The sequence below is a fragment of the Schistocerca gregaria genome, chromosome 1 (genome assembly GCF_023897955.1).
Source record: "Schistocerca gregaria isolate iqSchGreg1 chromosome 1, iqSchGreg1.2, whole genome shotgun sequence".
Taxonomy (NCBI): Eukaryota; Metazoa; Arthropoda; class Insecta; order Orthoptera; family Acrididae; genus Schistocerca; species Schistocerca gregaria.
The window spans coordinates 53,206,476-53,220,549 of NC_064920.1; the positions used below are offsets into that span (position 1 = coordinate 53,206,476).

Here is a 14,074-nt window from a genome sequence, read left to right on the forward strand (position 1 = left end):
TTATTCGTTTCGCTTTGTCGCGGAGCTGTGGGGCGAGCTGATTGGCTCCTTGATGTGCAAGTCTCCGCTTCTTTTTGGAAGGCTTCCTGTTAGGGTTCGCAGTATCATCAACATCCGAAGTGGACTGTTGACTCTGGGGTTGATCCGCCGGGAACACAGCGTCTGCTTCATCCTCAGTACCAGTGGCATCAACCACTGGGGAGTCATCCGTCGTTACCTCCATCTCTGAGTGTGGTAGCGGCGGTGCCGCGTCAGCACTCGGTTCTTTGACGTTATCGGCCAAAACATCATTCAAACGAGGGGCATCTACAGGCGGGGTCGCGGGTGGAAGACCAGAAGCCGCGACAGCGTATGTCAGTGGCAGTGCCGTCGTCACAGGGGGGCTAGCGGCTTCACCGACAGGTATCTGCGTCACCCGTCTTTGTATACATTCAGAGCGCACGTGGCCGGGCGCACCACAGCCGGCACACGTTTTTGGCTGCCCATCATATATGACAATTCCGCGATGTCCACCTACGTAAATATATGAAGGTATGTGCTTCTGTATATCGATCTTAACCTGCCTGACGCCGTTAAGCACCGGAAATTTGTGGGCTTTGGACCAACGCTCCGCAAAATTGTTAATGACCCTCCCGTAAGGTGTCAATGCAGAATTTATTTGCGCGGCTGTTATTTCAAACGGGAGTTCGAAAATACGTGCCGTCCGGATGCCCAGTCCAGCATGCGTAATGCTGACGTCACTGACGGTACCATCGCTATGTTTAAACTTCAGTACACCTCCACTGGACTCTACAATTCTATCACACAGTTCAGAGGACGTTAATTTCACATAAACAACACTAGTCACGATAGAGAAATTTATCCCTACAATGTCATCAAAAGTAATCTTAGCTGTTTCCTCTAACCATGCTTCAACTTCAAACGAATTTGGTTTCGAAAAGTTCCTATCAAAGGTAAACTTCAAGGTATCTTTCCTGTTAGTCGGATTCATAATTCCATATCAGATCCTACAGAACGGAACGAATACTAATAAGCAGACGCTGTAAGCACGCGACTCACCGCCTGACGTAAACACTTCCTGCCGCAGCGCGCTGGCCCTGGAGGTCCGCTCACCACCGCTGCCGCAGGCAGACTGTCCATTCGGCCACACGGTCACTAGCGACCAAGTATAACTTGTATACGACTCATCTCGTAACGCTCACACCCCTGAGGAATAGTGTTTTCGTTCCACACAGCCGCTGCCCATTGCTCTTTCCCACCCAAACGTTACATTCAACCTCTTACGAGACCGACCAAATATAGACTGGGAAACAGGACCACACACTTTGTGCATTCGGAATCGAAGGCAGGGCGTCCCTCGCCGCATTTGCTACCATTGCCATTTGCTACTTCTGCAGAAGCGGCGGCGGCGACGACGACGACGACGACGACGACGACGACGACGACGACGACGACGACGACGACGACGACGACGACGACGACGACCGCGAGAGGCTCTGAGATATGTAAGAAATTCATCTATAAAATGTAATTCAGACTGCCTCGTCCCACCTTATGCTGTACCGCTTTGGCAAATGCTTTATCTGCGCCATTCGCCTTAATCACATCTGAGCGTAATTCTTAATAAAACGCTTGTTGCTAATTGTTCGTCATCACAGATACTGTTTGCTATACGGCCACGACGCGCAACTGATTTCCAAAACGCGTCTTCCTCCTCTGAGGATGGGAACTCACGACCCCTGGTTTACTAGACCGGTGCTCTACCACTGAGCTAAAGAGGCGCAGCCTAGCGGTACTCTTGCGTACTTCGTCCTTACGGTCGTCTGGATCATCAGATTTGAGCTGACAACACTTCATATTACCGACTACTATTTGCAGCTATGGCGATCCATTACTGCTTGGCTACACATCTGACACGTAACCGATGTGCTCTCCAAACAACAACACTTGCATTTCAGAACATGTCTTTCACACATGTCTACAAAATCACCTTTACCTTCAAATACAGTTTTCTTGCGACTGACAGAGACGTAGGCAAAGTTAAAACTTGCTGTTTCCATTACATCACGTTAATCAGAAAAACGGTAATTTACATCTGCAGCGGAACCAAATTCCGTTCCTCCCAGCGTGGGGCTCGAACCCTCGACCCTGGGATTAAGAATATCATGCTCTACCGACTGAGCTAGCCGGTTGTTTCGGTGAATACCTGCGGGTTAGCACGTCACACAGTACTCGTTTGGGTTGGGTGGTCCCATACAGAATCTCTCCATGCTGCCTAATGTTTTCCTAACGTCACACTCGTCACGTACTTCACTTTTATTTCATAATCATTTCTGAGAGGTAAAGGAATTGCATGACAACCTGCAGAGCTAGTGGCGTCAAAATTAACACACATACTTGATGTGACTCAAAAGCCGAACGAGTTACTTTCCGACGTTGTTTTAGATGTGCAAGTGCCAGTCGAAACTCGCGGTGATGGCACTCTGCCGACCATTTCGCTAGTTAACACCGGTCTTGTTGTGTGTGTTTCAAGCTCAAGAGCATCTCCAAGCAGAAAATGGTCAACAGCAACATTCAGACGGTTTCGTACTGCTCAATTGCTACATTAAAACGGTATGTTTCTTTTTCAGAACTGGAAAAGAAACCGAGCGTGACAGCATTCGAACGTGTAATCTACAGATCCGAAGTCCGACGCCTTATCCATTCGGCCACACGGTCACTAGCGACCAAGTATAACTTGTATACGACTCATCTCGTAACGCTCACACCCCTGAGGAATAGTGTTTTCGTTCCACACAGCCGCTGCCCATTGCTCTTTCCCACCCAAACGTTACATTCAACCTCTTACGAGACCGACCAAATATAGACTGGGAAACAGGACCACACACTTTGTGCATTCGGAATCGAAGGCAGGGCGTCCCTCGCCGCATTTGCTACCATTGCCATTTGCTACTTCTGCAGAAGCGGCGGCGGCGGCGACGACGACGACGACGACGACGACGACGACGACGACGACGACGACGACGACGACCGCGAGAGGCTCTGAGATATGTAAGAAATTCATCTATAAAATGTAATTCAGACTGCCTCGTCCCACCTTATGCTGTACCGCTTTGGCAAATGCTTTATCTGCGCCATTCGCCTTAATCACATCTGAGCGTAATTCTTAATAAAACGCTTGTTGCTAATTGTTCGTCATCACAGATACTGTTTGCTATACGGCCACGACGCGCAACTGATTTCCAAAACGCGTCTTCCTCCTCTGAGGATGGGAACTCACGACCCCTGGTTTACTAGACCGGTGCTCTACCACTGAGCTAAAGAGGCGCAGCCTAGCGGTACTCTTGCGTACTTCGTCCTTACGGTCGTCTGGATCATCAGATTTGAGCTGACAACACTTCATATTACCGACTACTATTTGCAGCTATGGCGATCCATTACTGCTTGGCTACACATCTGACACGTAACCGATGTGCTCTCCAAACAACAACACTTGCATTTCAGAACATGTCTTTCACACATGTCTACAAAATCACCTTTACCTTCAAATACAGTTTTCTTGCGACTGACAGAGACGTAGGCAAAGTTAAAACTTGCTGTTTCCATTACATCACGTTAATCAGAAAAACGGTAATTTACATCTGCAGCGGAACCAAATTCCGTTCCTCCCAGCGTGGGGCTCGAACCCTCGACCCTGGGATTAAGAATATCATGCTCTACCGACTGAGCTAGCCGGTTGTTTCGGTGAATACCTGCGGGTTAGCACGTCACACAGTACTCGTTTGGGTTGGGTGGTCCCATACAGAATCTCTCCATGCTGCCTAATGTTTTCCTAACGTCACACTCGTCACGTACTTCACTTTTATTTCATAATCATTTCTGAGAGGTAAAGGAATTGCATGACAACCTGCAGAGCTAGTGGCGTCAAAATTAACACACATACTTGATGTGACTCAAAAGCCGAACGAGTTACTTTCCGACGTTGTTTTAGATGTGCAAGTGCCAGTCGAAACTCGCGGTGACGGCACTCTGCCGACCATTTCGCTAGTTAACACCGGTCTTGTTGTGTGTGTTTCAAGCTCAAGGGCATCTCCAAGCAGAAAATGGTCAACAGCAACATTCAGACGGTTTCGTACTGCTCAATTGCTACATTAAAACGGTATGTTTCTTTTTCAGAACTGGAAAAGAAACCGAGCGTGACAGCATTCGAACGTGTAATCTACAGATCCGAAGTCCGACGCCTTATCCATTCGGCCACACGGTCACTAGCGACCAAGTATAACTTGTATACGACTCATCTCGTAACGCTCACACCCCTGAGGAATAGTGTTTTCGTTCCACACAGCCGCTGCCCATTGCTCTTTCCCACCCAAACGTTACATTCAACCTCTTACGAGACCGACCAAATATAGACTGGGAAACAGGACCACACACTTTGTGCATTCGGAATCGAAGGCAGGGCGTCCCTCGCCGCATTTGCTACCATTGCCATTTGCTACTTCTGCAGAAGCGGTGGCGGCGACGACGACGACGACGACGACGACGACCGCGAGAGGCTCTGAGATATGTAAGAAATTCATCTATAAAATGTAATTCAGACTGCCTCGTCCCACCTTATGCTGTACCGCTTTGGCAAATGCTTTATCTGCGCCATTCACCTTAATCACGTCTGAGCGTAATTCTTAATAAAACGCTTGTCGCTAATTGTTCGTCATCACAGATACAGTTTGCTTAAGGCCACGACGCGCAACTGATTTCCAAAACGTGTCTTCCTCCTTTGAGGATGGGAACTCACGACCCCTGGTTTATTAGACAAGTGCTCTACCACTGAGCTAAAGAGGCGCAGCCTAGCGGTACTCTTGCGTACTTCGTCCTTACGGTCGTCTGGATCATCAGACTTGAGCTGACAACACTTCATATTACCGACTACTATTTGCAGCTATGGCGATCCATTACTGCTTGGCTACACGTCTGACACGTAACCGATGTGCTCTCCAAACAACAACACTTGCATTTCAGAACATGTCTTTCACACATGTCTACAAAATCACCTTTACCTTCAAATACAGTTTTCTTGCGACTGACAGAGACGTAGGCAAAGTAAAAACTTGCTATTTCCATTACATCACGTTAATCAGAAAAACGGTAATTTACATCTGCAGCGGAACAAAATTCCGTTCCTCCCAGCGTGGTGCTCGAACCCTCGACCCTGGGATTAAGAATATCATGCTCTACCGACTGAGCTAGCCGGCTGTCTCGGTGAATACCTGCGGGTTAGCACGTCACACAGTACTCGTTTGGGTTGGGTGGTCCCATACAGAATCTCTCCATGCTGCCTAATGTTTTCCTAACGTCACACTCGTCACGTACTTCACTTTTATTTCATAATCATTTCTGAGAGGTAAAGGAATTGCATGACAACCTGCAGAGCTAGTGGCGTCAAAATTAACACACATACTTGATGTGACTCAAAAGCCGAACGAGTTACTTTCCGACGTTGTTTTAGATGTGCAAGTGCCAGTCGAAACTCGCGGTGACGGCACTCTGCCGACCATTTCGCTAGTTAACACCGGTCTTGTTGTGTGTGTTTCAAGCTCAAGAGCATCTCCAAGCAGAAAATGGTCAACAGCAACATTCAGACGGTTTCGTACTGCTCAATTGCTACATTAAAACGGTATGTTTCTTTTTCAGAACTGGAAAAGAAACCGAGCGTGACAGCATTCGAACGTGTAATCTACAGATCCGAAGTCCGACGCCTTATCCATTCGGCCACACGGTCACTAGCGACCAAGTATAACTTGTATACGACTCATCTCGTAACGCTCACACCCCTGAGGAATAGTGTTTTCGTTCCACACAGCCGCTGCCCATTGCTCTTTCCCACCCAAACGTTACATTCAACCTCTTACGAGACCGACCAAATATAGACTGGGAAACAGGACCACACACTTTGTGCATTCGGAATCGAAGGCAGGGCGTCCCTCGCCGCATTTGCTACCATTGCCATTTGCTACTTCTGCAGAAGCGGCGGCGGCGACGACGACGACGACGACGACGACGACGACGACGACGACGACGACGACCGCGAGAGGCTCTGAGATATGTAAGAAATTCATCTATAAAATGTAATTCAGACTGCCTCGTCCCACCTTATGCTGTACCGCTTTGGCAAATGCTTTATCTGCGCCATTCGCCTTAATCACATCTGAGCGTAATTCTTAATAAAACGCTTGTTGCTAATTGTTCGTCATCACAGATACTGTTTGCTATACGGCCACGACGCGCAACTGATTTCCAAAACGCGTCTTCCTCCTCTGAGGATGGGAACTCACGACCCCTGGTTTACTAGACCGGTGCTCTACCACTGAGCTAAAGAGGCGCAGCCTAGCGGTACTCTTGCGTACTTCGTCTTTACGGTCGTCTGGATCATCAGATTTGAGCTGACAACACTTCATATTACCGACTACTATTTGCAGCTATGGCGATCCATTACTGCTTGGCTACACATCTGACACGTAACCGATGTGCTCTCCAAACAACAACACTTGCATTTCAGAACATGTCTTTCACACATGTCTACAAAATCACCTTTACCTTCAAATACAGTTTTCTTGCGACTGACAGAGACGTAGGCAAAGTTAAAACTTGCTATTTCCATTACATCACGTTAATCAGAAAAACGGTAATTTACATCTGCAGCGGAACTAAATTCCGTTCCTCCCAGCGTGGGGCTCGAACCCTCGACCCTGGGATTAAGAATATCATGCTCTACCGACTGAGCTAGCCGGTTGTTTCGGTGAATACCTGCGGGTTAGCACGTCACACAGTACTCGTTTGGGTTGGGTGGTCCCATACAGAATCTCTCCATGCTGCCTAATGTTTTCCTAACGTCACACTCGTCACGTACTTCACTTTTATTTCATAATCATTTCTGAGAGGTAAAGGAATTGCATGACAACCTGCAGAGCTAGTGGCGTCAAAATTAACACACATACTTGATGTGACTCAAAAGCCGAACGAGTTACTTTCCGACGTTGTTTTAGATGTGCAAGTGCCAGTCGAAACTCGCGGTGACGGCACTCTGCCGACCATTTCGCTAGTTAACACCGGTCTTGTTGTGTGTGTTTCAAGCTCAAGAGCATCTCCAAGCAGAAAATGGTCAACAGCAACATTCAGACGGTTTCGTACTGCTCAATTGCTACATTAAAACGGTATGTTTCTTTTTCAGAACTGGAAAAGAAACCGAGCGTGACAGCATTCGAACCTGTAATCTACAGATCCGAAGTCCGACGCCTTATCCATTTTTTTTTATTTTTTTTATTTTTTTTTATTATTTTTTTTTTCTCATCCACTGCTTCTCGGCAACCTAGCATACTTCTTTGTAATATATAATAAAGTTGTAGGAAGTAGTGGACCCTGAACCTGTATATTATTTTTTTAATTTCTGTTTAGTTTTTTTATTGTTATTATTATTATTTTTGTTTGTTTGTTATTTTTTTATTGTAAAAGAAAAATCTTCATGGAATGTGAAGAAGGAATTTTAGGTTAAGGCACTAATTCCATAGCCTCCTTTCCTTCTTGAGATTAATAATAATAATAAAAAAGTATGTTCCCTTCCATGGAAACAAATGAGACTTCCTTCTCAGTCATAAAATGAATGTATAAGAAAACAATTTATCTTTAACCCTGCGATACTGGCTTTCGGCTTCGGCTTCTTCTGTGCAATAAACAAAATAGCCTTCTTTGCCAGCAGAGGATAAGTGATTGTAATATGAAACTGTAAAATTGTACTTCTCCCCAATTGTTTTTGTTTAAGCGTCGTTTCGCTTAAATAAACGATTTTTGTTTATCTCGTTGGCTTGTCAACCAATGCCCAGTCGCTCGAATACAATTTTAAGCATATTGCCGTAGTTTTTCTTGTGGTCTTTATATTTCAGGGCGTTATAAAAAGCACACTTCAAGTACATGTAAAAATCAGTGGAATTGTCATTTCCCAGGTGATTAATTACGTAATTCACATAGTGTCCCATTAACCAATGGACCGAGTTGTTTTTTGCTGCTGGAAAATAGCAAGTCTGAGGCCTGAGGAATGTAACAGGGGGAAAATTTTCCACCGAAGATCTCGTAAGAAAAGCCAGTTGTTCCCTAATCCAATTACAGAGTTGTAGATTGCCACCGCACGTGAATCTGTGCACTAACGTGTCGATCAATTTACATTTGAGACATAGGTTCGTGTCGCTAACGCCGATTGCATGTAACCTTTCATTGGTGCTTACGGTCCCATTCACTGTTTTATACCACGCTGACTTGACGTCCGATGGTAGACCACGCATATTAATATTTTTCCATATGGCGTCCCAATCAGTGTGTGGGTATTTACTTTCCAATTTGTTTCTCCCCTCCATTTTCTTTCGATGGCATAGAATATCGCGGGCCGTGATCCGTCGTGAGTTGATGATGACACCGCCGAGATAGCTGAATTCCACAAAATATATACGAACGTACTGGAGCCGGTTATTTATTTTTTGCACATTCACCGGCGCCTGTAAACTGGCAGGCCTGACAACTTCAAATAATTTAGTTGTAATGCTATCAGCGTGGTCGCTAAGGATAGTGGCGGTCCTTTTTATAAAAAGCGCAGACGCCTTATTTCTGATGTCAACTAACCCCAAACCTCCATTCCTGGGATCTAAGGTCGCAGTTCTTGCGTCGACTCTGAATATATCCCCTCTCCAAAGATAGCTGGCAATGGTAGACATTATCTTTTTCCCAATCATTTTCGGTAGTGGGAAGATCTGTGCTATAAAGTAACTCCTGGAGAGAATGCAGTGGTTAATGAAAATCACCCTCTGAACTTGGTTCATGTTACGGTGGAGGTTTTCTCTTGTTGTTCCAAGAAGTTGTCCCGACGTATTTCTCCAATTGATAGCTGCCATTTTTAACGGACAAGGTGTCAGTGTTATTCCTAGTGCTTTGCATTGGGTGACCATTGTGGCCCAGGCTAAGGTGGTATGTTGAAAACCCCGCAGGTTTAGGAGTTTGCTTTTGTTTGCGTTGACACCTGCTCCGGAGACTCTACAGTACTTTTTAATTAGCGTTTCCAATTTCAAAATGTCGTCGGGATTTCGCAGGACGACTCCGACATCATCGGCATAGGCGTTTATGACTGTTCGGTGACCAGAGAATGTGATGCCAGTTAGAGTGGCATGAACACTGCGGAGGAAAGGTTCTAATGAAAGCACGAATAGGAACATGGAGAGGGGGCTTCCTTGAGGAACGCCGCGCCTGATCTGAATCTGCTTTGTCCTCTGGCAGTTAACTGATATACAAGCGCTGATGCCTGTTGCAACATTTCTGATCACACTTACGACTCGCTCAATAAAACCTATTTTGTTCAGTGTGGCACTAAGGAATCTATGATCCACACGATCAAATGCTTTCTGGAAGTCAATAAACATGATAGCACATTTTATGGTGGTCACAGCAGTGATTGCAATTATATCTCTATATTCAGCTATGCTTTTGAAAATGCTCTTGGTAGGCACACAGGACTGGTATGGACTTACTATCTTTTTGGCCAACTGTGAGAGTCTGTTGTTTAAAATTCTGCCGATGATTTTATAATCGGAGTTTAACAGGGAGATAGGACGAAAGTTGTTGAGGTTTCGTTTTGCAGCATTTTTTGGGATGAGTACTATTGTGCTCTCTTTAAAAACAGCAGGTAAATGCTTTCCCTGAAGCACCTCGTTCGTCATTCGGGTAAACATGTCACCAATCAGTGGCCAGTATCGTTTATAAAATTCAACAGGCAAACCATCCGGTCCCGGCGATTTCCTCAGAGGAGATTTGCAGATGATTCTGTGGATATCTTCGTTAGTACACTCAACGAGAAGGTCTTCGTTTTCCTCGTCCGAGACCTGTGGAGCTACGGAACGAAGGAACTCATCGAAGGACTCTTCACATACCGGGTTGGCAGTGTATAGGTCTTCGTAATATTTGTGCACTGCATTGACGATGTCTCTCTGAGTCGTGAGTGTCTCGCCAGTTTCAGACTGAAGTCCATCAATGAAGGTGCGTCTCCTGTTTCTTTCGTGCTTCAGTAGATGGTACAAGGAAGCATGTTCATCCTCCACGACTGTCTTAGCCTTGGATTTTAATTTCAGACCCTCCATCTGCTGTCTTTTAAGACTGAGCAATTTGGCCTTAGTTTGCTTGATATCTGCCAGACGGACGTTGGAAGTGTTTGCCTGCTCATATAAATTTCGCAGCATGGTATAATAAAATTCTATGGAATTTTTCAAGTCTTTCGATCGTTGTACACTATACTGGATGAGAACTTTTCTCAGTTTAGGCTTTGCCCTGTTGCACCACCAGTCTAGTACTGAGACGTGTCTATCTGCAGAGCGGAGGCACAATGCCCACGCTTCTGTCAAACTTTCTTCTAATCCGTCGTCCTGCATCAGCGACGTATTAAGGTGCCATGAACTTCTAAAACGGCGAGTGGGTTGCGCAGTAAGGTTGATGGAAGCTAGCACGGAGCTATGATCAGAAAAGTAAACTGGAATCGTCTCTGCTTTAATGAAGGAGCTAACTAGACTTTGCGATATGTAGAGTCTGTCGATCCTGCTACGTGAGTGAGGACCTAGGAATGTAAATGCCACAAATGTGGGATACATTATTTCCCAAGCATCTTTAAGCTGTAAAACAGTGACGAAACGCTTCAGTTCGTTGCAGTTATTAAAATGCGGAATCTCGTCTTTCTTATTTATCACACAATTAAAATCACCGCCTATTATAAGATCTTTTGGGTTTTTCCGTAATAAATAAATGATTTCTTCTTTATAGAACTGTGCTCTTTCCATTCTATTGGATGTGCCAGAAGGGGCATACAGATTGATAAGGGTAGAACCAAAGACTTTTATACCTATCGCTCTGCCGGAGTCCAACCTCTCGATATCCGAGACAGGAATCCCCTCCCTGACTAAAATTGCTGTACCGACGTTGGTGTCAAGTGAGACATTTAAAATCGCCAAATATCCAGGCACTGTAAGATTAGTCAGCACTACTTCCTGTAGGAAAGCAATGTCCGTCCCTGACTCATATAAATAATCCTTGAGCGCTGTAACTTTAGTCACGGATGTAATCCTGTTAATATTGATAGTCGTAATTGTATATGCCTGGGACATTTAGTTTGCATAAAAAGTAAATAAGTGATTAAAAAGATAACAAAATATTAATAAAAAAAAAGAGATGTGCAACTTCTAGAAGGGAGAAACGACTCCGCTTAAACAAACATCTAAAAGAATAGTCAGTATTTGAAGCTCGGTAAACACTTCATCTGGTTCCTCTAAAATATGACTAAGACAGTAGTACAATTAGAAATGAAACTGGTTCAACAAAATCCTTTTTTTTTTTTCATCTTACAGCCTCATTTTGGTGCAGGATTCCGAACATCTCGGGTTTTAGTTTTACCGAGGGGCTTTGCATCACTAATGTCACTTGAAGGTACCTCCTTAGGCCTTTCCGTGATGATTTCATACAAGACGTTCTTGGCCGTCGCTTCCTCTTGTGCTGGTTGTTGTTTGCTTTGGTTACGGGAAGCTTTGAGATTAGGATGCAGTTTGAGTCGGCGTCTTCGAACATCTTGGTTCAACGCGCCGTCATTCGGATTGTCTATCTTTACCACCGTTGTGACCGAAGCTGCCTCAACAGCGTCCTTTGTACGAGTGCCATTTCCTTGTTCTTCCGTCACTAGCTCCAGAGCACTGACTGAGTCGGCGGTTTGTGGGTCTGTAAGTTCTTGAGGTGGGTTCCGCTCCGTCACCTCTTGTGCTACGGAGTGCGCCTCTTCCGTCTCCGCGACAATCGTTACTGCGTCCCCTCCGTGGACCGTTTGTACCCGTTCAGCCGCCGACAGCGGCCGGGTTGCCTCAGCGGCTGTCGTCACGTCAATACATGTACTGTTTGTTTCCTCGAGCACATCCGCATTACACTGCTTCTGCTTGCGGGTGGAAGGCGAATTACGGGCGGACTCGCCGTCCGAGCCGTCATCGGTCGTTTCCAACGGTCGCTTCTTATTCTGGAGATCGCAATCGGGAACAGAAGGGTGTGATGTAATGACGCTCAGGGGAGGGAACTCCGTAGTAGTTATGGCGGGCACTGCAGAAGTACATGCACCACTGTCGTTAACCGAAAGAAGGGAAGTGCTATTTGGTAAGACATCGCTGAGGGTCAGTTTTTGACGCTGTGTTAGATTGTTCCGAAGAACAAAAACACGGCGCGGACAATCTTGTCGGAAATGACCTGTCTCATTGCAAATATTGCACGTGCGCTCCTGACCAGAATACACAACATGTGCTTTATGGCCTGCAACGGATATATGGGACGGAATGTTGGCTTTCACCTCCATTTCAACGGATCTAATGCCATTAAAACACTGTATCTTGTATAGCTTCGACCATCTTTCGTTATAGATAGATTTAACTTCGCCATATTTAGATAGAGCGTCCTTGATCAACTGATTATCAATTTCAATTGGAACATTCAAAATCCTGACATTGGTGTACATGATATCAGCTTTTCGTACAGAGACATTACTTTTTGAACCGTCGCGATGAACAAATTCGACGGAATTACCCCATTTTGCAAGCAACTTATCGACTGTCACTGAGTTCAGAAATTTAACAAAAACACAGTATTTTTCAGCATCTAATTGCGTGGTATGAACAGAGTCAGAATTTATACCGATTACCTCAGTCAGCCAATCGTGGATTTCCAGCGCAGTGGGTTGGACCGGCCGTGTTTCTTTCTCGAACGAGAAGACTAAAGTATTCTTCCTGACGGTGTCAGACATGGTCGTCGGTTCCGACGAAATTCCGGCAACAACCGAAATTGCGGCGAAGCACGAGACGTGGAACGGACGAAAGCACTATAAAAACACTTATCAGAGACACCACTCAAAAAATAACAGCGAAAATGTACAGCTAACTTCACGTAAACACCAAACACCGGCGATAGCGCTAACGTACGCGGAGTAAACAACAAGCACGTCCGACCGCGGCGACGGCTAAAGCCAGAATGCCATTCGGCCACACGGTCACTAGCGACCAAGTACAACTTGTATACGACTCATCTCGTAACGCTCACACCCCTGAGGAATAGTGTTTTCGTTCCACACAGCCGCTGCCCATTGCTCTTTCCCACCCAAACAGTACATTCAACCTCTTACGAGACCGACCAAATATAGACTGGGAAACAGGACCACACACTTTGTACATTCGGAATCGAAGGCAGGGCGTCCCTCGCCGCATTTGCTACCATTGCCATTTGCTACTTCTGCAGAAGCGGCGGCGGCGGCGACGGCGGCGACGACGACGACGACGACGACGACGACGACGACGACGACGACGACGACGACGACGACTACGACGACGACCGCGAGAGGCTCTGAGATATGTAAGAAATTCATCTATAAAATGTAATTCAGACTGCCTCGTCCCACCTTATGCTGTACCGCTTTGGCAAATGCTTTATCTGCGCCATTCGCCTTAATCACATCTGAGCGTAATTCTTAATAAAACGCTTGTCGCTAATTGTTCGTCATCACAGATACTGTTTCCTTAAGGCCACGACGCGCAACTGATTTCCAAAACGCGTCTTCCTCCTCTGAGGATGGGAACTCACGACCCCTGGTTTACTAGACAAGTGCTCTACCACTGAGCTAAAGAGGCGCAGCCTAGTGGTACTCGTGCGTACTTCGTCCTTACGGTCGTCTGGATCATCAGACTTGAGCTGACAACACTTCATATTACCGACTACTATTTGCAGCTATGGCGATCCATTACTGCTTGGCTACACATCTGACACGTAACCGATGTGCTCTCCAAACAACAACACTTGCATTTCAGAACATGTCTTTCACACATGTCTACAAAATCACCTTTACCTTCAAATACAGTTTTCTTGCGACTGACAGAGACATAGGCAAAGTTAAAACTTGCTATTTCCATTACATCACGTTAATCAGAAAAACGGTAATTTACATCTGTAGCGGAACAAAATTCCGTTCCTCCCA

The 14,074-nt window shown here is 45.7% G+C and overlaps 1 protein-coding gene across 1 annotated transcript in view; it reads right to left on the reverse strand.

Moving 5' to 3' along the window:
• LOC126352135 (uncharacterized) overlaps window positions 1–14,074 on the reverse strand; it is a 57,227-nt gene that overhangs the window by 8,757 nt on the left and 34,396 nt on the right. The window contains exon 3 of the mRNA XM_050002702.1: window positions 11,473–12,159. Within this exon, the coding sequence (XP_049858659.1) occupies window positions 11,473–12,159 (687 nt within the window). The remainder of the gene's footprint in view (window positions 1–11,472; window positions 12,160–14,074) is intronic.